This window comes from Aulostomus chinensis, chromosome 11 (genome assembly GCF_037954235.1).
Source record: "Aulostomus chinensis isolate RoL2024-O1b breed Wild chromosome 11, RoL_Achi_v1.0, whole genome shotgun sequence".
NCBI lineage: Eukaryota > Metazoa > Chordata > Actinopteri > Syngnathiformes > Aulostomidae > Aulostomus > Aulostomus chinensis.
The window spans coordinates 29,008,825-29,036,324 of NC_141330.1; the positions used below are offsets into that span (position 1 = coordinate 29,008,825).

General features: G+C 49.0%; 1 protein-coding gene across 3 annotated transcripts in view; it reads right to left on the minus strand.

Annotated features, from left to right (window-relative positions):
- Positions 1-355: 355 nt before the first annotated feature.
- hace1 (HECT domain and ankyrin repeat containing E3 ubiquitin protein ligase 1) overlaps positions 356-27,500 on the minus strand; it is a 65,895-nt gene continuing 38,750 nt past the window's right edge. For all 3 annotated transcript variants that reach the window (XM_086219327.1, XM_086219326.1, XM_086219328.1), the window contains 14 exons: positions 25,645-25,795; positions 24,600-24,904; positions 8,356-8,424; positions 8,099-8,186; positions 6,472-6,583; positions 5,618-5,715; positions 5,423-5,510; positions 5,171-5,320; positions 4,891-5,087; positions 4,552-4,683; positions 3,957-4,055; positions 3,560-3,630; positions 3,359-3,472; positions 356-2,117 (listed from right to left, as the gene is read on the minus strand). In XM_086219327.1, coding sequence (XP_086075453.1) covers positions 2,015-2,117; positions 3,359-3,472; positions 3,560-3,630; positions 3,957-4,055; positions 4,552-4,683; positions 4,891-5,087; positions 5,171-5,320; positions 5,423-5,510; positions 5,618-5,715; positions 6,472-6,583; positions 8,099-8,186; positions 8,356-8,424; positions 24,600-24,904; positions 25,645-25,795 — 1,777 coding nt within the window. In that variant the 3' untranslated portion in view covers positions 356-2,014. The remainder of the gene's footprint in view (positions 2,118-3,358; positions 3,473-3,559; positions 3,631-3,956; positions 4,056-4,551; positions 4,684-4,890; positions 5,088-5,170; positions 5,321-5,422; positions 5,511-5,617; positions 5,716-6,471; positions 6,584-8,098; positions 8,187-8,355; positions 8,425-24,599; positions 24,905-25,644; positions 25,796-27,500) is intronic.

Below are 27,500 nucleotides of genomic sequence, written 5' to 3' on the forward strand. Positions count from 1 at the left end.
AACACGCCACCATCGACAAATGTAGGCAAACACGCTCATCACAGCTGGAACCAATTCCAGCCAGCCCTGGTCAAGGGGCGGGGCTTCACCCCAAGAAGTTGCCTTGTCACTAAACTCACGTGGGCCCTTAAGGTCTCCTCCAAGTGCCCACTGGTGTGATGGGTATACATTATGCTAGCAGAACTGGAACCAATTTACGTATTTAAGCTGATCCCACTTCACACTTCTTCAAACGATTCTTCAGAGTGATTCTAGAAATATCTGCTTCCTTCTCTACGTCGGTCAGTACCTTTGGCAGCACATCCTCTGATGGACACTGGCATGACCCCCCCCCCCCCCCCCCCCCCCCCCCAAGATGGGACCAGACTGGACCAGATCAGACCGGACCAGACCAGAGCATGTGTTTCTGTTTCTTTCCTGATACGATACGTTCAAATGTGTATCCCAGTATGTCGGTGGAAAGGTTTTGTCCTCTGAGGTGTCGGTCATGAGCAGTGGGAGAACGCTAGCAACCAATGCCACCACAGAACAATCAGTCACAATCACTGGAACCTGCCTAGAACTGTCCTAGTGCGTCTGCTCTGATGGCTCTCCGTGAGGTCACCGGTATGATTAAAGGTTCCGTCTGCTCAGAAACAAACAGGTACATGATGGATGAGAGGCGTGTCCACAGAAATGTGGTGTGGATCTTGGATCCATCAGCTTCAATGAAGTTCATGTTCCAGCATCTTTTTTTCACTACGACTCAGCGATTTAGATTCAGTTCCTGTTTCATTGTGACAGAGTCTGAGAGGCACAAGATTTCCTACAGGGATGTAGGATTTCTTCCTGCGAGGATTTGGAATGACCTGAACGACCAGAGCAGCGGTCCACTGAGGTGGGATCTGACTGTGCTGGTTTCCACACTGTAAACAGGTTTCAGTTATACTGGAGCTACATTCAGACCCATTGTACTGGCTGGTTCTGATCCATCGAGGGCAATAAGTCAACACACATGAAGCCTTCTGCTGTTTTGGGTTGACTTACGCTGCAGCAAACTTTCTGTATGAAACACAGAAGAACATTTACACTCAGAAATCCACAGAATCCACAACTTGGAGGTTTGGTCCAATCGATTGGGTTTTTAATATTACTATTTACTGACTTGAGGGATTAAAGAAGTTCTGTGTTTGCAGTAATATCATTGCACTTGAGCAGCGAAGCAGAAAACTCCCTGTGACTCCAGCTGAAACATGTGCTGGTGCTGGATGGAGGCCAGACGTCCAGCGTGTACGTGTGCCTTTGGAGCATCTGAATCATTCATTAACCACCTGAACTTCTACAGAAACGAGCCTGATACAGGAGTTGCTCTTCTACCAGTTTTGGGACAAAACAACAGTGAGAGTCCAGAAGTCTTCAGCTCACCATCCCAAAGGTAAAGAGAAGGAAACAAAGAACTACGTAGGACTGGAACGTGATGGTTCTGAAGTCAGTGACATGCCGGTGTCAGGGGCATATGCCTGGTGCATCCTGGGACATTTAGGCAGAACTGGGGCAGCAGAACTCAACTGAAGCAAATCAACATTTTCTATCAGTGTAGGAGAGCTGTGATGATAGAGGGAGTGGGTCTGTAACTGGGGGTCCAGAGACAGAGACCCTGGACAGGATGCACCATCACAGACGGTGTAAGTGATGGGGTTTGTGTCGACTCCGCGGGGAAGAACCTTCAACTCCAACCTACACAACACTTGCTTCAGCACATTCAGGTCTGAATAGGATCTAGCGCCTTAAGACGAGATCAGTATCAATGACAGCTCTTCAGATAATTTATCGTCTGCTTCAGTCAAACTAGAGACGGAGGCGTGACTGGCCCAGGTGGGAGGGACAAAGCTCCAAGAGGAACAATCAAACAATCTGGATTTCCCTTTTTTGTCCAGCAACAGCAGCTCCAGAGTGTCTGTGAAAAAGAAGAGGAAGAAGAGGAAGAAGAGGAGCCCCCCCCCCCCCCAGCAGCAGCAGCAGCAGGGGCGGTGCTTTATGCCATGGTGTAGCCATAGCTCCCACAGTGCAGTGCTACCAGCAGCCGGTCTCTGAGGACCTCCTGGCTGGGGTATTCTGGGAGTTTCAGCATGTTGATACTGGGGGAGAAAAAGATGGAGGGAAGAAGGTCAAAAAGGGCAGGGGGGTGCTTCTGGATCATACCATATGTCAGATCTGCAGCCACTGGAGTTACATGTTGCACATGCCAGCATGCATGCAGAGACCCCTCCTTATCTATGGTGCATTAGTGTGCAGAACTGCCAGCACCAAAGACCCACACTGCCCCCTGGTGTTGGAGCTGGCAGTTAAAGCTGGAGGAGGAAGCAGCTCCTCCTCCAGCAGAGATCAGTGCGACCTGGATTTAGCTCTTCAACTCTATCTCCATTTAGAGTTACAATTAACATTTCATGTGAGAAGAAATGGAATGTTCCAGAGTTGGTGGACCGTGCCTGTAGCTGCTGTGGAGAACTAGAATCCAATCTGAGGTTCCAGTTCTGCATCTAATTGTTTTGAAGGTGCAAACCATCTACTTGTGTAACGTGTGTGTGCAAGCGGTGCCTGCAGCACACTGTGATTCTGCTCTCTCGAAACACTTTGACAGTGGTGTGACAGTGTGAGCCGAGTCAGAACTGAGCAACCAGAACATCTACAGAAAAGGTTCCTACAGACAAACTCTTTGGGGAACGTGTTCCAACAATATGGAACTGTAGATTCAGAGGATCTCAGTGGCTGCAGTTCCACACATTTCATTTCAGTTCAATACAAATATAAATACAGGCAAAATATTTCTATTTAGTACATATAATAAATACTTGCAAATAAATAATAAAAATAAATATTGACAGTGCTTAAATGTTATCATCATCATCATCGTCATCTTCATCATACAAGAAACTCCATGAGAGTCAATTAACTTATCAATTATTCATCTAATAAACATCAAACATGGTGTTAGTGTCACTCGTGTCTCCAGAGAGCTGTCTAGGGTCTGGGGGTCTGGGGCCTGAGGGGGTGAGGGTCAAGGATATGAAGGTCTAGGGTCTGGGTGTCCAGGACCTTAGGGTCTAGGGTCAGGGGGGATTGGCTGATGTTCATTCCAGTTTGTAACCATTATTGCTTGGTACCCCAAACCAGCTCGACTGGCACTGACAGAAGGCTGACTGGATCAATCAGGACACCTTCCTGTCCAACGACATTTCTAAGAAGGTCCCTGAGCTGGTGGCAAGGCTGCTCGCCACAGCAGGACACAGGAGGGGGATCACTGTGATCCACAAGATCCAGATGATCAGAGGCTGGATAGATCACGTGGGGAATAAAGGAGGAACCCAGCATGAATTACCAGGTGCTGGAGGTAGGCAGCAGGTTGGAGGTGTATGGCACTGCAGCGATGGTGAACTTCTGTAAACCGCTGCCACCCATCAGATAGGCGAAGCCACCATGAGGAACCCTGGAACTGCAGACAACTCCATTACTACAATGTTACTACAGCGCGTACTCTTTATCTGGACTAGATGAGGAAGAGTAAATCCAGCAGCCACACCTTCCAGTGACAAACTGAAGCAGCAGAACACGTTCTTCCTGGGTCAGGCTGCGGACCAGCTCCCAGAACCACTGCAAGAACACAGCAGGCAGGTCAGACAAAAGCTAACACACTGGTTCAGATCACACAATAGCAGTCCTGAGGAACCTGCACTGGACTACTGAGATCCTTCTGTCCCCGTCGTCCTCCAGCTGAAATATGCTGATCTGAACATGGCTGGAGGCTCAGATGGTCCTCCATGTGTGTCATTTTCCCAACAAGTCACGCAGGACATGTGTGTGAACACACACAGCGTACAAACTGCCGAACCAATGAGGGAACCAGCCAAGGAGTTCCCCCTCCCCACTGCCTGACTTCTGCCCTCTCAGAGACCTTCTAGTTCTAGGGGGGCTCCCACCTGGATGACTGGCTCCTGGGGGTCGTAGCCACTGGTGTACTCCGTGTTCTTGCACCAGTCCTGCACATCGATCTCTGGCATCCCTGACAGGAGGAGCTCCTACACACGCACACAGACACAGACACACACAGACACACACACAGACAGACACACACACACACGCACACACTTTCAGGAATGTCACTTTACTAAGTGTAGAACCTCTCCTCAGGTGCAACAGGCAGAGTGAGGCCTCCACTCACATGATTTCACCTGGATCCTAAATGAGAGTCTAGAAACTCAAACTCTTACATTATTATTATTCAACAGAAATCAATTTTAACACAAAGATCAAAAAGCACCACAGTTAGCATCCTAGCAACAGGACCAGCCACCTGAGAGCTTCTGGATCAGGGATTGAGAACCCGGTCCAGCTGCGACTGCATAGCCTGTCTCAGGAACTGGACCCCCTTACACAGGTGAGACAACAATCTGATGGAGATGGACAAGGGGGAAGGGATTCAAGGTTACCCCCAACCTTCTGGTTCATCAGAGCGGAGCACGTAAGGGGGTAGGAGATGGAGATAAGGAGGTGGAGGAGGAGGATGACACTCACCAGTTCATATTCATCAAAGAGCTGGATGAGTGATGGAGGGATGAAGGTGTGGAATCCCTGCAGGAAGGCGTTTATCTGAGGCTGGATGGCTCGTGTCATCCTCAACTCTGTCACCAGCTGGACATACTCAGCCTGACACACACACACACACACACACACACACACACACACACACACACAGATAAATCACTGATAGGAGAGAGACAGACAACCCACGCAGGAGGAGATGTCTCTGTGGAGGCTGGAGGAACCTGCTCTGGAGGGAGGACGGACCTGCTACTAGATGGACAGTAAAGGTGTCTCAAAGATTGTAAGGAAACCGTTTGGACTGTACTGCACCTTGTTATCCTGGGTGACCAGAATGCTGGTGCCTCCTGGTTTCAGCGGTACCTCTTCCATAGCACCAAAAACATCTGTCTCCACTGAGAAGGTCAACTCCAGACCGAGGTCGCTGATGTCATTATCCAGGATCCACTGCAGGTTTTTGGCGTACTCTGGATCAATCGATGACACGTCCTGGTAGTTCACTGGGATCCCTGGAAAACACGTACTTAGTTACTCACACGTTGTAACTGAGCGTGTGGTTCCGCCTGAAGGGGTGGCAGCAGTGTGTCTATACCCAGGATGTGTTTGTAGAAGGAGCGCGTGAAGTAGATGTTGACCAGCTGTCTGTGGTACAGGGCCAGACCCAGGATCTGACCTGCGAACCGAAAGTAGTTCAGGTGGTCTGGGTTGACGGAGGAGTTGCTGTTGGGCTGGAAGGTGGTCCCTGTGGACACACACACACACACACACACACACACACATATTCACTCTACATGCTAACCTTCTGCCTGTCTCAGTGCTGTCATGATAAGGAGGACCTGGGTACCATCAGCTGACTGAGTGAACAGAGCGTAGTCTGGATTGATGATCTCGTTAGACAGGATGTCAAACCACTCCCGAACCACACCCTGACCCTGGAACACACAAACCACCGCATGACTGACTCAGAACGAGGAACAGGAGCGGCACAGGGTGGAGTGTCATCGCTGCCACCTAGCGTCAGCAGAACGCTACAACTCACCATGCCCTCCTCTCCGTGGAAGCGCACGGCGATGCCTTGTTTCAGTTTCTCGTTGGTGGACTTGGAAACCATCTCACAGCTGCTCCTAAATATGGAATCTGGTGATGAGAGGTAACAACACACGCTCACAACTGGCAGAAGAAAAAAATCCAATTAGAAAGCTTTTAGTTGTGAAGGACTGATGGGGGACGGCCAAAGCCAGCTCGACCTCTGGACCACTGAGCTGCAAGCAGCCATGGTGGAACCTCATAGCCCCTGTGGGCACATGCCAAACAGTCTCCACAGTGACACATCACGAAGTTCTGAAGGAGGTTCTGACCACATCTGAGAGAGTCTGATCTAGCCACTGGGGTGACTGTCAGGTCTTTTCCTCTTGCCAGCAGGTGGCGCTCTGACTCATGTGACCCTACGTTTACCGGCTTCTTCATTCTCCAGCCACTGTGGTTGTGTGAGACCCTGCTACCTGAGGGCTCTGCGGACCTGCACGGTGGAGGTGACAACACCTGACATCACCTGATCCATTCATCATTGACTGGTTTCTCATCTCCCACAAGTAGTTGTGCTGTTCTACTGCCAATTATCAAGAAATGCTGGAATCTGAGGAAAAAGGCCTTCATGCTCCTGAGATTTTGGTGCCTTTAGATCACATTTAACAATTAAAAGCATGATGAGCCTGAAAGAGGTAACTTTAGCTGAATAATCCTGGACTACCACAGAAACGATGTGTTCATGTTCTTCAGCACACGTGGACTCGCTGAATGAGGAGGTGAAACATGAAGAAAGACAATGAGACTTGGCTCTTCTCAGTGAACCAGTACTGGTTCACCTGGAGAGTCCCAACACCTGCACCGTACCTCGGTGGATGAGCAGGATGTCGTTCTCGTTGACCGGACGATGAACCATGTCGGAGTCTGGCTGGCCAGCCAGCAGATGCTCGTAGAACCACTCACAGCGATCCTTGAAGGGCTGAGAGGGAAAACACAAGCTGAGAGCAAACACAGCTCTTCCCTCAACTAATTACTACTGCGCTTTGCTTTCAACTCTCAGACTGGATTTTCAGTCTCCACCGATGGCTTGGAAAGCCTTCAGAGTTGAAACACTCGCCTGAAATACCGAGAGGAAGCTGAGCACTATTTGCATAATGTATGCCTTTGTTCTTTAAGGGTTGGCGGTAGAGTAAAAGATGAGCCTGGAAAAGAGGGAGAGGCTTTTCCTCCCGGGGCTCCGTGGCAGCACGAGAGGAATCAGAAGATGAAATCAAATTCAGCAGGTTAAAGTCTGTAATTAAAAGAAGAGGCTGCTCTCAGGCACGCCGTAATCCAGCGCAGCAGCGGGATTATGAATACTGAAGAGGGCTGAGCTGCACTGGAGTCTTAAGAAGTCACAAAACAAGTGTTATTGCCATGGTGACGACACCGTTAGTCCAGACTGGAATGTTCAGGCAAACACGACTATAAAGAGTCAGTTTGGTTGGTTGGTCAGACAGGCTCATAAAGGCAGAGTTCTAGTCATGGTGGCGCCGGACCGGGACAAGCAGACTGAACTCCATGGTGATTAGCTCCCCTCACGCTGAGCTCTGCTGGGATCGTAAGAATAGAAGGTGATGCTTCAGTGAGACAAGCACCACATCCAACTACCAGCTACTGAATAGGAGCGACTGCACCATCCAGTCACATAAATGTTCAACAGTATGTAGGGTTACTGGATTAATAGAAGTTGAAGAGCGCTGGCAGCACCGGAGGAGGAGAGGGGAGCGACTGGCCTGGCGCTAACATGCTTCATGTTAGCAGCACACTGTGGATTTGTGTGTCTTTCTAATTTCTTGTTTCTCTTTATTGTGAAATGACAACTCCATATCCACCCCCGCTTAGGTTAGTGGTGTAAACAAAAGACAAGGAAGCCGCCCAAACACTCAACAAACTATTTCATCATGTGATTATGCATTTTAGATGACAAAAGTAAAGAGAGGCGTTCATGTCTTCGGGAGGACACGCATCCTCCTGTGGCCCTCAGTGAGAGCCGGGTCGACATCAGCGACCCACTCAGGACTTCCACTGTCTGGGTACAACCCTGCAGCCCGAGGATGAAGAAAGGTCACAAATATCAATGAATAATCATGGAAGATAGTCCAGATAAATATTGATAAAAATAATTGTGATTATGGCGTTGACCATAATCTTGCAGCCCCCCCCCCCCTTTTCAGCTAGGTGTGTCGCTATGGTAACACAAGTTCTCCATCACAAGTTTATCGACGAAAGAGAAATTTTCTCATGTCTGACTGTTGAATGTGTGGTAGCCCGCGGAAGGGCACGGCACATGTGACCTGGCACATGGACACAGGTAAGGTGCACTGGCACCCAGTTTGATGACATCACTTCTACTTCAAGTATACAGTACACGCTGTATAAATACCACAGTTACTTCTTGCTTAATTAAAAGTCACATATCAGACATGTAACCAAATAAACAACGCCATCTCACCTGGCCCTTGATGATATGCATGAAGCGTGACATCAGCTCTGGACACTCCAGCAGGAAGTGGAAGTGGTTAAAGATTATCTTGGGATTCCTTCCAAAGATGAGGCAGAGACATGAGGGGAGAGAAACAGGAAAGAAGTGAGAGAACAAAAGACCCAACAGAGACGTAGAATGAGGGAAAAGAAGTTTCTTGATCCATAGCTGGTCTCCTGGCAGCTCGTGAAGAGGCTGGAAAATGGCAGAGCGTTGCATCGACTCACCGCGTCACAAAACACTTCAGCACCTCGTCATGTCTGCAGACAAACTCAATGAAGTGAGGGGACGTCATTCTGGGGAGACAGGAAGTGAGAGTGAGACAGCAGCAACCCTTCATGTTTCTACTTCAGCTAAGGCCCTGCACTGAAAACAACTCCTAACTCCGACAGACGACTGGACCAGGAAGAGCCGGAGCAACACAGTCTAGAGCAGGCAGGCCGCTACTGGCTGTTCATGAAGGGTCCTTAATGATGTCACTGATGATGTAATTACACACTTGGAGGATGCTTGAATAGGGAGAGACTCATGTGAGAGCGAGCAGGAAGATCGGTCCAAAAAAAGAGACAGAGGAAGAGAGTGAGAGAGAGAGAGAGAGAGAGGGAGAGACAGAGAGAAGGAGAGAGGGGGAGACAGAGAGAGAATCAGAGAGGGAGACAGAGAGAGAGAGGGAGCGAGAGAGGGAGAGAGAAAGAGAGAGGGAGAGACAGAGAGAGAGTCAGAGAGGGAGATAGAGAGGAGAGAGAGAGAGAAAGACAGAGACAGGAAGAGAGGGGAAGACAGAGAGAGAGAGGGGGAGACAGAGAGAGAGAGTCAGAGAGGGAGAGAGAAAGAGAGAGGGAGAGACAGAGAGAGAGTCAGAGAGGGAGACAGAGAGAGAGGGAGCGAGAGAGGGAGAGAGAAAGAGAGAGGGAGAGACAGAGAGAGAGTCAGAGAGGGAGATAGAGAGAGAGAGGGAGAGAGAAAGAGAGAGGGAGAGACAGAGAGAGAGTCAGAGAGGGAGATAGAGAGGAGAGGGAGAGACAGAGACAGGGAGAGAGGGGAAGACAGAGAGAGAGAGGGGGAGACAGAGAGAGAGAGTCAGAGAGGGAGAGAGGGAGACAGAGAGAGAGTCAGAGAGGGAGAGAGAGCCAGAGAGGGAGACAGAGAGAGAGAGGGAGAGAGAAAGAGAGAGGGAGAGACAGAGAGAGAGTCAGAGAGGGAGACAGAGAGGGAGACAGAGAGAGAGAGGGAGCGAGAGAGGGAGAGAGAAAGAGAGAGGGAGAGACAGAGAGGGAGATAGAGAGGAGAGGGAGAGAGAGACAGGGAGAGAGGGGAAGACAGAGAGAGAGAGGGGGAGACAGAGAGAGAGAGTCAGAGAGGGAGAGAGAGCCAGAGAGGGAGACAGAGAGAGAGAGGGAGAGAGAAAGAGAGAGGGAGAGACAGAGAGAGAGTCAGAGAGGGAGACAGAGAGAGAGAGGGAGCGAGAGAGGGAGAGAGAAAGAGAGAGGGAGAGACAGAGAGAGAGTCAGAGAGGGAGATAGAGAGGAGAGAGAGACAGAGACAGAGACAGTGAGAGAGGGGAAGACAGAGAGAGAGAGGGGGAGACAGAGAGAGAGTCAGAGAGGGAGAGAGGGAGACAGAAAGAGAGTCAGAGAGGGAGAGAGAGAGTCAGAGAGGGAGAGAGAGAGTCAGAGAGGGAGACAGAGAGAGAGAGGGAGACAGAAAGAGAGAGGGAGAGAGATTTGATTGATTGATTTTTCAAACCACTTTTATTTCCAACCAAAAATCCAGACGAAAGTCTTTTCAGCACAAATGAAAATCCCAGCTCAAGTCAGAATTTTAAGAGTCGCTCACTGCCCTCCACTGAACACAGCACATTCCCAACACACCGCGCGCCCTGAAAATCCTCTATGTTCTTAGTCAGACTGTAGAAGTTAAAATCAGTCCTGAGTCTGACTTTCAACATCTGACAGAAAATCGGTGGCGTCAGTGTCCACGGAACTCTCCAGTCTGTTTCTCCTGTTGATGTAAACGGCCATTTTGGCTTGACCAGCGACAAAATTGAACACCTGACATTCAGATTTCTTTTTCTTGCTGTACCTGACACACAGAATAAACACCTAGTGAGGGAACGTCTCACCAAACATGGAAAAAATCCGAGTTACCAGATGAAAGAGAGCAGAGACCAGCACACTCCAAGAAACAGTGACACACCGTCTCTCTCTGCTCAGAAGGGACAAGCAGGCTGAACATTCGGGCTCATAAGAGAGACCAAGGCGTTCACAGCCAGCGCCCCATGCAGGAGCCGCCACTGGAAGCCCCCGACCCTCCTGGTTAATGGTGGTTTATACAGTGCTCGCCACTCAGGCCTCTGAGCCTGTGTGAGAGCCAAGTGAGCTCTCCAAGGAGTCTCAGCCCGACCCGCCAGTTTACGCTGATCCAGCACTTTCACCAAAACGCAACACATGGTCTTACCTGTCATAGAGCTCAGTGTGCACTCAGGGTTCACTTTCAACAATAAATCATCAACACGTTCAAACACAGGAAACAGTCCCACATCGGGAAAAGGGTCACAGTCACTGGCTGGTTTCAGTCCTTTATAGTGACGCCCTCTCAGGGTCTGTCAGCAGCTGTTTCCAGCCCCCGAGCAGGCAGCTGATAGTCCTGACAGACTTGACCCCAATATGGGAGCCTAGACCTACAGGACTGTCCAGAGAGGGGCCCCACAAGTCCAGCACCTGGCCCAGCTTAACAATCCTTTTTTTTTTTTTTTTAACCTGTCCTGTTCAGCAGCAGCATCCATGTTCCTGGTGCCTTGTTGTACTGAAGCAGTTTTACTCTGCAGAGGAGGAGCCTGATAAACTCCTCGTATCACCATTTATGTTTAACTTTATTAGGAATGGTGTTGGTTCATTGATGAAGGTACCGGACTGAGGACAGGAGAGAGAACAGGGACAGGATAAGGAAGACAAGGGGGGGGGGACAAAAACAACAACAACAATAGCAGAAAAACAAACAGACAAACAAAGAAAAAGCAACAACACAGAGAGGAGAAAAAAAAGGAAAAAACATTGGTTGCAGAGTTTCCAGTGCAGGGTTACCATTTGGTTTAATATAATTTTAAGATAAATGACTGAGTGTGTGATGATGGGTCAGTTGTGCGCCGCATGAGAGTATGTGTGTATACGCGTGTGTATGTCTATGTGTGTGTGTGTGCTACGGTTTGTCTTGGATGCTGTGCGTAGCTGGCTGTAGCTGATGTGGGGGGCCAGGACATCACAACCCCAGTCCAGGGTAGCAGGCAGGTAATGACCAGGCCACCAGAGCACCCAGAAACCCCCAGGCCACCCCTCCCCCCGGGAAACAGCCACAGGCCCAACCCATGCCAGGATCCGTAGGAAAGCATAGGAGCAGGAACCCCCGCCCGGAGGCAGCCCACATAGAGACTGGGCAGAGAGGACCCCAGTCCCGTCGGGCACCCCCGCCCCCCACAGCATGAGCAGAGCCCAGGGGCATAGGGCCCCTCTGGCCCGAGACCCGACCAGAGACCCCCAAGAGGTCCGCCAGCGGCGAGACCGTCAAACACCCACACCCAGGCGGGGCAACAACAGCCCACCACAACGACCAGGCCCACCGCCCCTGTACAGAGCTACCGCATACCCAACCCTCAATCCCCCGAGAGGCCCAGCCCGCCTGCCGGGGTGAGCCAAAGGCACACACGCCCAGGACCGCCACCCCTGAACAAAACAATCAGCCCCTGTATAGAGGAAGATGAGGGTGTGAGTACTACATAGATGCTGATACGGTCCAGGGCACCTCAGACTTCGTGAAACCGCCAGCAAGCGATCCACCGCACAACAGCAGGGCCCGTGACCAACCCCAGCCCAACCACCACACTGGGAAGAGGACAAACCCCCCCCCCCCCCCCAGAGCACCGGCCAGGCCCCCAGGCCTGCAACGGTGCAGTCAGCAAACGAGGCAGCACTGGACCCACTCCCTGCCCCAGCTGCCCCCCCATCCTAACATGGGTGCAGGGTGCGTGTTGTGCGTGGAAATGTAGATGTGATGATGTGGATGACTAGAATGTAGTTAAAATTGACGGAGGCACCCTGGGCATGGGAGCCCCGCCGGTTGCAGACGGCAGAGTCTCCCAGTACATCCTCATGCACTCCCCCAAGCCCTAAATGTCTATGATGTGATTAAAATTTGGGGGCCCAGCCCCTCAAGGCCTCGTGTCACATAAGATGTGATGTGATGGGACAGAGAGGCGATGAGAGGGGCTGAGGAATGGGCCAGACCTGCAGGGGGCCAACTTCCAGACTGGCCCCGCTGACCACCCCGTCACCACTGCAACCAGCCGACAGTGAGTCAAGCCTACCTGGTCCAGGTGTCAAATTGGAGCACCAAGGGGCACTGTCCAGAGATCCAGGGAGAGGGTCCACCGCCACGCAGTGCGAGGGCAGGGAGGGCCCAGGCCCCCGGTGCACGGCGGGACCCCCAGCCAGCAGCCCATGGTCAGGGCCCCCAGTTCGATCAGCATCAAGGAGGTCAGCCACCATCCCTCAGATGTCCTCCAGCATCCTCCAAATTGTCCGGAGTGGCGGCAGTCCAGGACATCGAGCCAGGGCCCAGCCCGCCCGAGGACGGGCCGAGGTTAGCAAACCCCTCCCAAATGTGGGTGCGACCCTCTGGGGGAGCGGCAGGGTCCCAGGCCAGCAAGTCCTAGGTACCAAACAATCCACCTCTACCTCCCTCTCCACCCCCTTACCTCCCTCCCCCGGGCTCACCAGCCCAGCAAGCCACTGGACACCCAAGGGAGCCAGCTTAGCCACCTGCCCCGGGGGCAGGACCACGAAGCCCAGTCCCCCCCATCAAAACTATGTGATGGATTTAATTAACGGGGATCAGATTTGTTCGAACTCTGATGATCGACTTTCCTCCCAAGCAGACATTCTCTCCATGGAAATGTGGTCTAATCAAAGGTTTCTATATTGAGTGATGCTTAGGTTGTTCTTGGATTTCCAATAAGAAGGATGCAGGATTTGTTTACTTCCATATTAACATTAGTGAGGTCACCTAGCAGACAACGTGAGGGGGAGGTGGGGATGGGGTACCCTAACCACCGTGATAGGTCTTTACAAACCCCCTGCCAAAAATTGTTAACAGGTGTACAAAGCCATATAGCATGCAGATAGCAGTCTGGTGAGCCAGTCGCACAATATGGACAAATGGTTGTTTGTGTGAGGCCCATCTGGAACATCCTTTGTCCTGTGTCGTGTGTTCTGTGGAGAACCTTGTAATTTATTAATTGTAGGTTACCACTGCGAATCATTCTAAATGTGTTGGAGCAGATTTGTATCCAAAAGTTAGGGTGTGGGTTGATCGACAGATCTTTCACCCCTTTGGAGGAAGGAATAGAGATTATAAATTCTGTTGTTGAAACTATTGAGTTAATTTTAGACAGTAGCTTAGGGGGTGAAATTTGTAAAAAATCTGTTATTCTGGGTGGAAGCTCTAAGTCTAACTGGGTAAGGTCAAACCGTGCCTGTATTATAGATTTGAGCTGAAGATATTCCAGAAATTTGTTTTTGTGAATGCCATAATTTGCTGTAATTTAGTTAAATTCTCTGAATTCTTTGTCTTGGAAGATATGCTCTAGATTTTTAATCCCTTTATCGGCCCATGCAGCACAATGTATTGTTTTTTTATTTTGCAGGATGTGAGGATTGTCCCAGACAGGTGTGAGCCTGCAAGGGGTGTTGGAGAGCCCATTGCTCTTGAGAAGTTCCCACCAGGCTATGAGGGTGTTGCTGATGCTAAGACACTTAAAGCAGCTGTGATGCTTGATAACAGGGCTGATAAAAGGGAGATCAGAGATTTGGATTTCTTTGCAGAATGTTTGTTCAATATCACGCCGTGCTTGGTCTAATGAGTTTGGCTTGAACCATTTTAGTATGTATTGTAATCTATTGGCCAAGTAGTAATTATAAAAATGTGGTAGTTCCAAGCCACCGTGGTCTTTACTCTTTTGTAAAGTCTTTAAGCTTATACGTGGTGGCTTAGCTTTCCAGAGAAATTTGGAGATGTTAGAGTCAAGTGTTTGGAACCAAGTCCGGGGAGGCTGGGTCGGAACCATTGAGAAAACAGTTGATTTTTGGCAAGATCATCATTTTCACTGTTGCTACTCTTCCCATAAGTGATATGGGTAGTGTCCTCCACCGGGTGAGGTCGTCCTCTATTTCTTTAATTAGGGCGGTATGATTTAGCCGTGTCAAGTCAGACAGTTTGGCAGAGATGTTGATGCCCAGGTATTTAATGTTTCCTGGCCGTAGTGGTGCGGCGAGTGAACTCTGGAAACCTGAGTTGATGGGAAGAACAGTTGACTTGCTCCAGTTAATAGAGTAGTCAGAAATGGTTGAGAATTTGTCAATGAGTGCTATCGTTTCAGGGAGAGATGAGTGTGCATTCCGTAGGAAAAGTAACACATCATCAGCATAAAGGCTTATCTTATGGTTCTCATTTGTAGCATCAATTCCCTTGATGTTGTTGTTTTGCCGGACTGCAGCTGCGAGTGGCTCTATGAATATAGCAAACAGGGAAGGGGAAAGTGGACAACCCTGTATGGTTCCTCTTTGGAGAGAGAAGCTTGGAGAAGTTTGATCATTTGTTCTGACACAAGCACTGGGAGTGCTGTAAAATGTTTTGATCCAGTTCACAAAGTTATCTCCAAACCCAAACTTTTGTTATGTGGTGAGGAGAAAATTCCATTTTACCCTGTCGAATGCTTTTTCTGCATCTAGGGAGACAATTATGGCATCCTTGCTCTGACTGTTACAGTCGTCTATCAGGTTGATAAGTCTACGTGTGTTGTTGGTAGAGTGCCGTCCTTTAAGAAACCCGGTCTGGTCAGGATGTATCATGTGAGGTGTTACTTTTTCAAGCCTTCTAGCTAGCGCCTTGCAGATGACGTTAATATCTGCATTTATAAGTGATATTGGACGATGGCTTGATGGAAGTGCTGGGTCTTTGTCCGGTTTAAGGAGAAGGCTAATAATCGCACGGTTCATGTCGGGTGGCAGGGTCGAGGTTTCCTGTATTTCAGTGAACATTTTGTAGAATATTGGTGCAAGCTCAGGCCAGAACTCTTTGTAGAATTCTGCAGGAAAGCCATCCGGTCCCGGGGCTTTCTTGTTTGGCATATGTTTAAGGGCTTCTTGAAGTTCCTTGGTTGAAAGGTGACTCCAGAGCCATTATTTGGTCTTGATTTAATTTTGGCAAATCAACTGTGCTAAGAAAGGTTTCAGTGCAAGATTTGGATGGGTTAATCTCAGTTGAGCTAAGTTTTTTGTAGAATTCCCTGAAAATGTAATTGATTTCTTCTGGGTCACAGTTTGTTTCCCCATTGGAGTCCTTAATGGAGGATATTGTTGCTCTTTCTTTGTTCTGTTTTAGTTGGTTCTCTAAAAATGTGCTGGATTTATTGTTTTGTTCCAAGTTCTCCAAGCGTGGTCTCTGCAGCTGAAATTGTGTTTTGATGTTGAGTAACTCATTTAGTTTTAGTTTTAATTCCCTTAATTCTCTCAGTAGGTGTTCCTCTTGGGAGGCGGCTAAGTTGTCTCCAAGGCTTTAATTTTTTCATTTAATTCTTTTTCGAGAGCTTTCTCCTGTTTTTTCTGATATTAAGAGTAAGATATTATTTCGCCCCGCATGACTGTTTTTGCCGCCTGCCACAGCACACAAGCTGAGACATCAGGCTGGTCATTTAGCTCACAGAATATTGTCCATTCCTCCTTGAAGAATTTAATAAAATTGGGGTCCTTGAGCAATGATGTATTAAATCTCCATTGTTTAGAAAGCGGTGTTCTAGTTTTTTTTGTGAGTGTCAGAGTGACTGGTGCGTGGTCGCTAATGGCAATGGGGTGAATCTTGGCATCAAAGACATCCTTCACAATTGAGTTACTAATTAAAAAGTGGTCCAAACGAGAGGAGGAGTGGTGCATTGGCGAGTAGTTGGTGTATTCCTTTAGCGTGGGGTGGTGTGAGCGCCAAGCATCGCAAAGACCGAAATCACTCATTTACTGCTTTATCATGTCGGATGATTGGTAGTTGTGTTGACAAGCTGCTCTACTGATTCTGTCCACTGGTGGGTTGAATACCAGGTTGAAGTCTCCCCCTCCTATGAGTGCTGTGTCTGAGTGGGCTGAGAGTGCAGTGAAGAAGCTGTGGAAGAAGGAGGGGTCATCAACATCTGGACCATATATCCTGGCCATGCATACCTCTGTGTTGTGTGTGGCTATGGTGACTATTACAAACCTACCTTCTGGGTCTACGATGGTGTTTTTACAAGTGAACCTGACGTTTTTGTGAATCAGAATGGCTACGCCTCTTTGCTTGGTGTTAGAACTCTCTGTGTATGTGTGCGGGAACTGTGGGCTTAACACACGATTACCTGTTTTAGGTAGATGGGTTTCCTGTAATAGGACAATGTCTGCTTGTAAATTTTGTAGGTGTGTTAAGATTTTTAGCCGTTTTTCACATGAGCCGATTCCACACACATTCCAAGTGACAAACCGTAGTTTCTTAGTATCTAAACTAATCTACTGAGTGTAAGTTTTAATAAGTAGGTGAGTGAGCAAGAGAAAGTGTACCTGTATCTTTGTGCGCGCGTGTGAGTGTGTGTGGTGGTGCCAGAGAGGATGGGAAAGCATGTGTGTGGCAAATGTAACAATATATTATATCTGCACGACAAATCATATAAACAGCACATTTAAAAATAACATGTAACACAAAACAACGACAGGAAAGACAAAGGGGTGACATAAATACACACATAAATACACTCGTGAGTGAACTCGGCATGTAGCAGTCTACCACGTGTTTTTATGTTTTTAGGCTTCACACAGTCTTGAAAGAGAAAGAAGAAAAAACTATGAATGAGAGAAATTGGTGTTACCTTCATCCATAAACTTAACCATGCTAATACCATCCTCGGCTGAATCCGGTGAGTTCCGGGTGGAGAGAGGAGACGCGCTTCAGCAGAGCCAAGGGGTGATCTCTGGATCACGGAAGAACTGGCCGTTAACATACAGTTTGTCCACCGCGATGACAGCACGGGATCCTCCGTCGATGAACCTCTTCCTGACAGGGAACAGGTGTTTGCGGCGCTCCAGCATCTCCTTAGAGAATTGATCGTTCATGCTGAAGTCCGTTCCTCTCAGCTCCCTGCCCCAGCTCTTCACCAGCTCCTTCTGCTCGAAGTGTTCGAACTTCGCAACGATGGGTCTGGGCCGCCGGTTCTCTGGCCTCTTCCCTCCAAGGCGATGCACCCGGTGGAAGGTGATGTTCTTCACTGTCTCCATCGGAAGTTTCAGCTGTTTGTGGAGGAAGTCTTTGATGGACATCTCGGGGTCTTCCTCCGTCTTCTCAGGTATGCCGGAGAATACAAGGTTGTCCCGCATGCTCCGAGCTTGGATGTCGAGGATAGCCTCTTTCATCCGCTTGTTCCCCACTGTAATCTCCGTCGCCCCCTTGGTGAGTGTTTTAATGGAGGCTTTAAGGGCTTGATTTTCAGTGGCCAGTGAAGCCACCTGTTGCTGGCTAAATTCCAGCGACTCAGGGAGAGCCTGGAACTCTCTGTGGAGGATTTCCACTCGAGAGAGTCTTGCGTCGAAACTTGTAAGTTTCTAGTCTATTGATTCCAGGATGTCTCCGAAATCCTTATCGGGCGATGAGGGTGCGCTGGATGGTCGGCGTCTTTTAGGAAGTGGGGTCGCCACGTTGTCGGTCTTATCCATGACGAGTCGGTGGTAGCACTCGTCGACGTACTCCTGCAAACTTTCCACTGTCTCTTCTTCCAGATTTATTTTTGAGGATTGTTTGTGAATGAGAGAGTTGAAAATCTCTTACCGTAGTTTGAGTTTTTCGATTTATCTAACTGTGTAAATTGGCGTCAAGGAATTAGCTTGTTTTCAAATCTTCAGATATGTGCCGCCATGTTGAATCAAGCACAAGTGTGACGTTCACTCTGACATGCTCACCTCAAAAGATTTTTCTGATTCAACATCGCACTCTGATTCAACATCGCAGCGTAACAATCCTGGCCTCACACAGTCCCTAAAGCAAGCATGGTCCTGTCTCACACTTAAGGTGAGTCCTGTAGACCACCGGCTCTCTCAGAAGCCAGAAAAGAGAGTCCGAATGAGTCCGTCTGTCTTTATGAAACATACTCCACACTTTAAAAGTCCACGATAGAAACATGGCAGGACGTCCAGCTTAAAACCACTCAAATCCATTAAAAACAGTGACTCTGCAAGTCCCAGTCCGCTCCAGTGCTCCAAAATAGCTCGAGTCACAGGTCTCCAGACCAAGTCCGCAGGTCCAGAGAGCAGTCTTTGAATGAACTGGAGCCTGAAGGCAGCTCTTCTGCTCACCAAATGTACCAGCCCCTGGCCCCCTTCGTCCTTAGGCAGAAACAGAACACTCTGCGGGACCCAGTGCAGGCGGGTCCCAGAAAAAATCCACCATGATCGCCTGCACCCTGGACAGCAGGTTTGGAGGAGGGTCCACACACACCAGCCAATGCCACAACATGGAGGGCACGAGGTTGTTGATCACAAGGATGCGCCCTTTAAACAACAGTTTTGGACGAATCCATCTCCATCTGCTAAACCTGGTCTAGACTTTTTCCAGAATGTTCTCCCAGTTTTTAGAAAGGAAGGACTCGTCTCCCAGATAAACTCCAAGGTACTTCATCCCTCCCCTCCTCCAGACCAGGCCTCACTTTTCAGCCAGTTGACTTTAGCTGAGGAGAGTTGACCAAAGCTTTTGACAGTCTGATGAAGAACATTTACATCATCCTGTTTTTTAAACAAAAACAATCACATCATCAGCATAAGCAGAGAGAAACAGAGGTTTGTTCAAACCAGGAAAAAGGAAACCAAACAATTTTGACCTTAGTCTGTGTAGGAGCGGCTCTGTGGCCAGGGAATATAACATCCCTGACAGTGAGCAGTCCTGTCTGACCCCCCTCTGAACTCTGAAAGGAGCGCTTAAACCACCATTAACCTTCAGTACACTCTCAATTATGGTGCAAGACCTGGATCTTGGCTATGAGTCCAGAGCTGAACCCAAAAGCCTGAAGCACTTGCCACAAGTACTGGTGTTCAACCCCGTCAAAAGCCTTTTTTTGGTCCAGAGAAATCAGACCAAGCTCACAGCCTAAAGAACCAGAGAGGTCCAAAGCATCCCAAATCAAAGCGATGTTGTCAGTTATCAACCTGCTGGGTACACAGTAGGTCTGGTCCACATGGATGACCTGCTCCATCACTTTCCTCAGCCTCATGGCGAACACCTTAGACAACAGTTTATAATCCGTGCGGAGTCAAGACATGGGCCTCCAGTTCTTGATGTCCTGCAGGTCTCCCTTCTTTGGGAGGAGGGTAAGCACAGCTCGCCCGCAGCTCAGAGGCAGCTGCCCCTGAGGACACACAGCAGATCCTCTCCCAGCACAAACCAAAAGTCATAAAAATCAGCAGGGAAACTATCTATCCCCGGAGCCTTCCTGCTCTTCAGGCCCTGCAGGGCCGCCAGCAGCCCCTGAGCAGACAGCGGGGCCTCCAGCCCTGCATTATCTTCTGCACGGACCTGAGGCAGACCCTCAAAGAAGGACGTGGCCATCTCAGAGTCCTCCTGGAACTCAGTCTTGTAGAGCTCTCTGTAAAAGCTCACTGCACGCTGGTGGATCCCAACAGAATCGTGCAGCAGCTGTCCGGTGTCAGACCGCAGGGAGTGCATCATTCGCCTCTGTCCATTTTTTTTCTCCAAACCAAAGAAAAAGTGAGAGGGAGCATCCATCTCAACGATGTGCTGAAAACGTGAGCGGACCAACGTGCCCTGAGCAGATATACCCAGCAGGTCACACAGTGCTGATTTTTTACTTTAGAGAACTTTAATATGTTCTCGGTCTCCTGTGGAGTCTGCTAGCTGTTGGAGCTCCACCACTTCTCTCTCCAGATCTCTCATAGACCTGGTCATGGCCTTTGTGGCATTGAGAGTGTACTGCAGGCAAAGCTGCTTGATCTGAGCCTTGCCCACATCCCACCACTGCTGTAACGAGCTGTACTCAGAATTGGTTTCTCTGAAATGAATCCAGAACAACACGACAGCATTTTTAGGGCCTGAGCCAGTCCCTGGCGAAGACCCTATTATGTTTCGAAGTCACACTCGCCACTTCAAAAGTAAATTTGACCCCCTAAACATGCATGAAAACTCACCAAATTTGGTAAGCACATCGGGTGCGGCGAAAAATTCGATAATTAAAAAAAAAGAGGCGCTCTACTCAATAGCGCCACCTACATACACAAAAAACCACGCCACAGACTGTAGGAATGTCCTACAGACATGGGACAAACACCATTGAACTCGTCTCATCAAGACGGATAAATCATACACTCACACCCCTGACCTAACTGTAACAGGATGTCCACAATTTGGACACGAATGTCTAATTTTGGACAATTTTGCGGCCCGAACAAAATCTATCTCCTCCTAAACCGTAAATGCCAGGGCTTCCAAACTTTCACACATTACTCTCCCAACTGTGCTGATTAAAAGTTGTTCAAGGTTAATATACTACGCGCTCGGTTTGGATTTTATGAGCCGTCAAAGTGGGGGAGACACTTTTCGCCTTACAATGGAAGTCTATGGGGAGAGCGTGTCCTCTCAGGGTACATACTCTCAAACAAATGCTTCTCACATCTACACCATACATTCCACAGCTTTTAAAAACACACCACTGTATTCCTGACAAAAATCCCTACAAAAATATGGTATTTTGTGTGACTATTGACCAACGTATGCCGACTTATTCAGCTTTTACACACTACATTTCTCTGAATCCTCCACTCTCTCCACTCTAGCACAGATCAGACACAGTGCAGCGGGGGAGGGGTTCTTAAAGGGCCAGCTGGCAGCTCTGCTCTCAGCTCTGCTCTCCACTCTGACACAGATGGCAGAGAGCGAGCAGAGAAGGGAGGGGCTCTTAAAGGGCCGGCTCTCAGCTCTGCAGTCACGCTGTGCAGCGCACTGAGGCTCGTATCTCCTAAACTACAAGGCCTAGGGATTTGCCGATTACACCGTTGGATTCGGGCCGGCGATCCGGCCGCGGTTAGGCGGGGGCTCAGGCCCTAACAACGCTGCTTGCAGCTTTAATTAAACCTGTTATCTGACAACAAAGAGGTGTTAAAGTGCCAGTATGAACTCCTACATTTAACATCCTTTATAAACACCACACAGTGCACCAGATAGGGGTCAGAAAAACCCACCGGACTGATTGAAACACTTTTAAAAACATTGACGTGATGTTTAAAACTGTAGACTCTATCCAGTCTGGCCAGGGACAGAGAGTTCTCTCTGCTGTGAGCCCAGGTGAACTGCTTCTGACCAGGATGGAACCGTCTCCAAACATCATGAAGCTCCAAGATTTCAGTCAGTTCAAACAGAGCCCGTCCAGAAGGAGCATGAGGTTCCTCATGGTTCCTATCTAGCTGAGGGTTCTCAGTGCAGTTAAAATCGCCACCCAGGAACAGGAACTCCTCACTGCTACAGTTAGAAGGAACCTTTTTCATCACATCCAAAAAGGCCATTCTGTCTGAGCCAATAGTAGGAGCATAGACATTGATGACGACCATGGTGACGCTCTCCAACACAGCAATAATCTTTAACATCCGGCCTGGAATGACTTCCTCCGCAGAGCAGGAAACGGGTAGGAAATCTGGGGAGAATAGAACTCCAACTCCCCCACTGCTATTGCTCCTGTGGCTGAGAAACAGCTCTCTACCCCACTCCCTCCTCCAGTCTGACTCATTATCAGGAGAACTGGGGGTCTCCTGAAGAAAAACCACATTTAGCTTCTTCGACTGGATCAGAGAGAAGAGAGAGGCTCTCTTTACGTCTCTCCTCGCACCATTAATGTTTAAAGAGCTGAGCCTGACGTCACACATGATGGAGCTTTGTGTGAACAACAACAAGGAAGGAAGGAGAGAACTCATATTCAGCCTATTCAACTTTATCGATGTGGGCCCACACCTTCACCAACAGTTTCTTCAGACGGTAAATTTCTGGGTCAGTAAAGGTCGGCTGCCCCAGGTCTCCTGACTTCCTTGGAAAAAACTTGATGGAGTCGTGAAACTAAAAAGTACTCCACCTTGACGGCCCTCATCCCTTTAGTGCTCTTGAGAGAGGAGTGGATCCTGGAGAAGGAGTAACCTCCGTGTGCCTCAACCTGCATGTCCTCAGAGTCGGAATCCTCCTGTGTGTTCATCTGTGAGCTGAGTGTGTCCTGGGTGTTCTCCTCTGACTGAGAGGAGGAACATTGTGGGTCACCCTTAGATACTTTATTCATTTTTTTACTATTAACTGTGGATTCTGGAGTTTTCCTCTTCCCAGCAAGTGTGAACAGATCAACATCCATCACACATTCCTCCTCCTCTCCATCCGACACAGACTCAGCCACCCTGGAGGCAGTCTGTCCAGCCATCCCCTTCATCAGGGCCTTGTCCCTGGGCCCTGCTAGCGCACCCTGTGTGTGTGTAGCTGTGTGTGTGTCTGGTGGTGAAACCTCTGTGCCATTCTGTGAAGCCCTGTCTGTATTGTGTATGGTGCTGTGTGCGTTAGCCATCCCACTCTGTGCACTGTGTGCTTCGATCGAAGCCTCGCTCGGCGCCCTGATCGGCGCTTCGCTCGGCGCCGTAGGCTGGCTGTCAGTTCTGAACGGATCAGGTGACCCTCCGCCCCACACCCAAAACATTTCAGTGCATCAGTGGTGACATGAACTGTGTAATCGAAACCATCAATCCGAAAACGGAGAGCTGGGTTGAGCTCATCCTTATTCCCACTAAGAACCATTGACACTTGCCTCCTAAAGGACACAACATGTTTAAGCAGCGGACACTTACAGCCGAGAGGAATCAGCTTCATGGGGGACACGATCTGACCGTGTCGGGCTAATTCCTTCTCCAGCAGCTCGTTTCTCAGGAAAGGGGGCACATTGGAAACGATCACTTTCTTTACAGGGTTAACGAGAGAAAGCGTCCCCTGGATCACCACACCGCTCTCCACCAGCTGACTGGCTTTCCAAGTGCTAAGAAAAGCACCTCAGCCCCTTTGATCCTGGAGGCAGATTTCACTCTTCCATAACCCACCACCTCACCCACAGCCAGGCCACACTCTTCCACAGACACTCCCAAAGGGGGGAAAGCTTAATGATGTCTGCGGGAGAGTTTCTCCAAGCCGGAGACACCGCACTGAGCGGCCATGTTGAACTGACAGGCCGCGGCAGCAGCCGCCGGCAAACAAACAGGAAGTACTAAACAACCAAACTAAACTAACAAAACCTATCACAGAGAAGTGATTCAAAAACACATCAACCAACAACCAGGGCTGAAAAAAAAAGCAAAAAAAGGTTTGAAGCACCCATCCGACAAACACTCTCCGACACACTCGCCCTGACACTCTCACCATCCACTCAGAGAGAGAGAGGGAGAGAGAGAGACAGAGACAGAGAGGGAGGAGGGAGACAGAGAGAGAGAGAGAGAGAGTCAGAGAGGGAGAGGGAGAGGGAGAGAGTCAGAGGGAGAGAGGGAGACAGAGAGAGAAAGAGAGAGTCAGAGGGAGAGAGGGAGACAGAGAGAGAAAAAGAGAGTCAGAGAGGGAGAGAGAGAGAGAGAGGGAGAGAGACAGAGAGAGAGAGAGAGAGAGAGTTTCCCGCAGAGGACATTGGCACAGAGGAGTGGCTGGAGGGGTTGCAGAAGGGGAGGAACATGGAGAAGGGAGAGGGGAGGAAAGGAGGTCCAGCAGCAGTTGGGAGACGTCCTGGGTCCACTGCTGAACCGGTCCAGACTGGTTCAAGGCTTTACAGGTGTAACCCAGCTGTGTTAATTGTTTGGTAGTCTCGTCATATCCTTCACTTGTTCCCCGTGTACCTTTGAAGTGTCTGCGGTGTAGCAACCTGTTTTATGACAAATATGGTAGTTAAACTTTGTCTCATCCACAAAATCTGATGAACCCATGACAAGGACAAGTACCCTGAATCCTCCCCTCACCTGGTTGGGAGTCAAAGGTCAGGCTGCTTCCCTTTTTGGAGCAGAACACTGCCTGCTTTTAGCTGTCAAGGTTAGCATCTTAGCTAGGTTATACGGGTTAGCGGCCTCACATACCAGGATTGGCTCTGTGCTGGTTGGTGTCCTCTCGCACTACAATAGAACTAGACTCAGACCGTTCTCTCGGTGTGGTTCTATCCCGACAGTAGAATGTAGAGTAGTACTCTTTGATAGCAGTAACAGTGGTGCTAGTGACAATATCAGTATTTAGTGTCAGCAGAATTCTCAGCTGTACTATAGGACAGTAGCAGTGGTAGCGGGACTGGTGTCAGTAGCAGGTATGGCTGCTGTCTGCTGCCATGCTAGCAGGCAGGTGGGGGCAGAACACTGACCCTTGTGGCATCTGGCAGGAGCAGCACATATAGAAGGCCTGGATCACTGCGCTCAGACGACTGGCTGTCATGCAGATCACGTCCTCGCCCTCCGCATACACCTCTGTCTCCATGACAATCTGACGGTCCAGCGAGGAGGGGGGCACTGGTGTGGAGCCAGCGTGGTCAACCTCACGCTGTTTGAGGAGCAGAGAGGCTATCTCACTGCTGGAGGAGGAGGAGGAGGGGTTCTTCCTGTTCCTGTCCAGCTCAGTGGAGATCAGGACCAGCCACTCATCCAGAGAGTGCCAGAGAAGCTCCAGTGGCTGCAGACACAAACAGAGAAATGGACGGTCAGATGATGTCTGAGGATCTGCACCGCAGCACCCGGTCCAAGTCATCGGGTTAATTTAAGACTCATCACAAGTATGAAAGCTCTGGTTCTCCTCCAGGCTCAATAAGATTCTTCATCGGATCAAAGGAAGGTTCACCAGAACTCCAGAAGAGGTCCTCCCTCACTCTCCTGCGGTTCTAAAAGCAGCTGAATCACTAACTGTGAGTTACATTTTTATACATTTAAACAAACCCAGAGGTGTTGGCAGGTCCAGGGTTCTACTGGGGTAACCAGGTCCTGACTCTAGCAGAAAAGAAACATGAAGGCGAAGTTAAAGTCGGAGGGGTTCTCCTCCTCAGCAGCACAACAACACATGGACAATACAGCAACAGTTGGAATCACTGGCGAGAGAGATGGAACTGCATGTAGGACATGTAGGTAAGAAAACTACTTCTTCTGGCTCCACCAGACTGGACAATAATGTCCAGTGAAGGAGGGAGATCCAGCCCGTTCATACAGAGTGAATCAAGCTGAACATGTGTCCAACATGTCCAGTTACTGAACACGCAAAGATTCATCATCAAATACAAACGTGAACTACGTCTGTGGCTTCCATGGCAGAATGCAGCACCGTCCTTGTTCTGTCTCTGAAGTTGAGGTCCGTACCTACACCACTGGGAATCAACAGACCCTCCATACTGGTCCAGGATAGAGCACACGGACCCAACTCACCTTAAAAACCTGACTACGAGGGGTCTTGTTGCCGTTGTAGCCCATGTCGTTGCCGTTGTTGGGTGATGAAGGCCCCAGACGGAACACATGGCAAAATATACGGACAATTCTCAGCAGACTCTTCATCTGAGCTTCATAACTGCTGGACAGGCTGGGAGAAGACACGCACACACACGCACACACACACACACACACACACACACACACACACACTTTAGTCTGCTGACCAACCCGCACCTCTACCCGCAGTCACGGAGAGAGGGGAGCAGGAACAATAAGAAGAATCCTTTACTTATCCCACACCAGGGAAATTTATAGTTACAGAGAGAAGTAAGGAGAATATAAATAGGAAAGAAAAACCATTTATGAAATAAGAAAAAAAAACACTAAAATGAATAGGAATTAACATTTATATTAGACAATTACAACAAATATTTGCATGAAGTATGAAAAAATAAGAATATTTCATTGCACCATTGTTGCACATTGCTGAAAACAGGCGCATGAATGTGAACGTTGACTAGAACAACCCGGGTGGACCAGCGATCGGCCTGCGCCTCTCTTCCCCCAGCGTTTGGGAAGCTCCTTGATCGTCCATGTTGTGCTTCATCACTGAGGATAAAAACTGATCCCAGAGGGACATTTTGACACTACAGTTCACTCGCAAGAATAATGAATGAATAAACTATGAACAAAGATAAAATACAAATTGCTAAAAAAAAGATCAAAATAAGGACGGGATGTGGCTCTAAACATACCTCCATATGGACATGTATACACAGGGACCATATTTATCCTGGCGCATACCCAAAGCTGGAGGATGCGACGGCCAAGGGAGCGCGCACTCACAAAGGCAGCGGCGTGTTTGGTTGTACAGTAATACTTCAGTGTCATCTGGATGCAGGAAGATGTTGATGACCTCACAGACTCATCACATGACGACTGAAACAACGCGTCAGGAGTAGCGGGAGCAGCTAACTTAGTAGAACATCACGTCTGTGCATTTACATTTTCCTGCAAGTCATCAGGAAAAACTCAAACTGTCGTTAGCAAAGACAGTAAGGTCAGTAACGCCACGGTATGAGCTGGCAGTCAGCACTGATGTCGACAGCGTCACTGTGCTCAGAGGTCCGTGGCTCTGCAGCTCCTCCTGGTCTTGGCCCAGGCCCAGGAGTCTTTGGAGGAGTTGGAGTTGTGTGGATGCAAACATTGTCTAATTTCATATAAAATGAGATCTGCATCCGCCTGAGGCGCTTGTGCATTGCCAGGTGGATGATTTCAGATGAAATATCACATGACCACAGAGACTATCAATCACAACAGTATCGATGTAGTAATTTTATACAAATATGGTTGTCCTGAGTTCAACAACAGCACATAGAAAGAAAACCCTCATTGCTCCAGACTCACAGTTTCTTCAGGTCTTATTCATTACTCCTTCCAGTCCACATAATATTCTCAAGTACTTGTTCTGATGTCATTACACAGTATTTTTACTGCTTTGCTCATGTGTTATAATTGTGTTTGGATGCAATACAACATTTTATTGCTTTTATTACAAAAGCATCAACAGACGTTTGTAAACGCTTCAAGGCCTCCACAGCTGCTAAAACCTCCCCAGGACAGAGTCAGGACTCTACATGGCCCCTGGTTCTTCGTTTGCTCCTGTATATGTCCTTTCATCCATCCATCATCCATCCTCCATCCAGTTTCCATACCGCTGATCTGTAAAAGAGTCGCGGGTGGGTGGAGCCTGTCCATGATGACATTGGGTGAGAGGCAGGGTTCACCCTGAAGGTCACCAGTGTGTTACAGGGCCATCAGGAGCAATTAGGGGTTCAGTGTCTTGCTCAAGG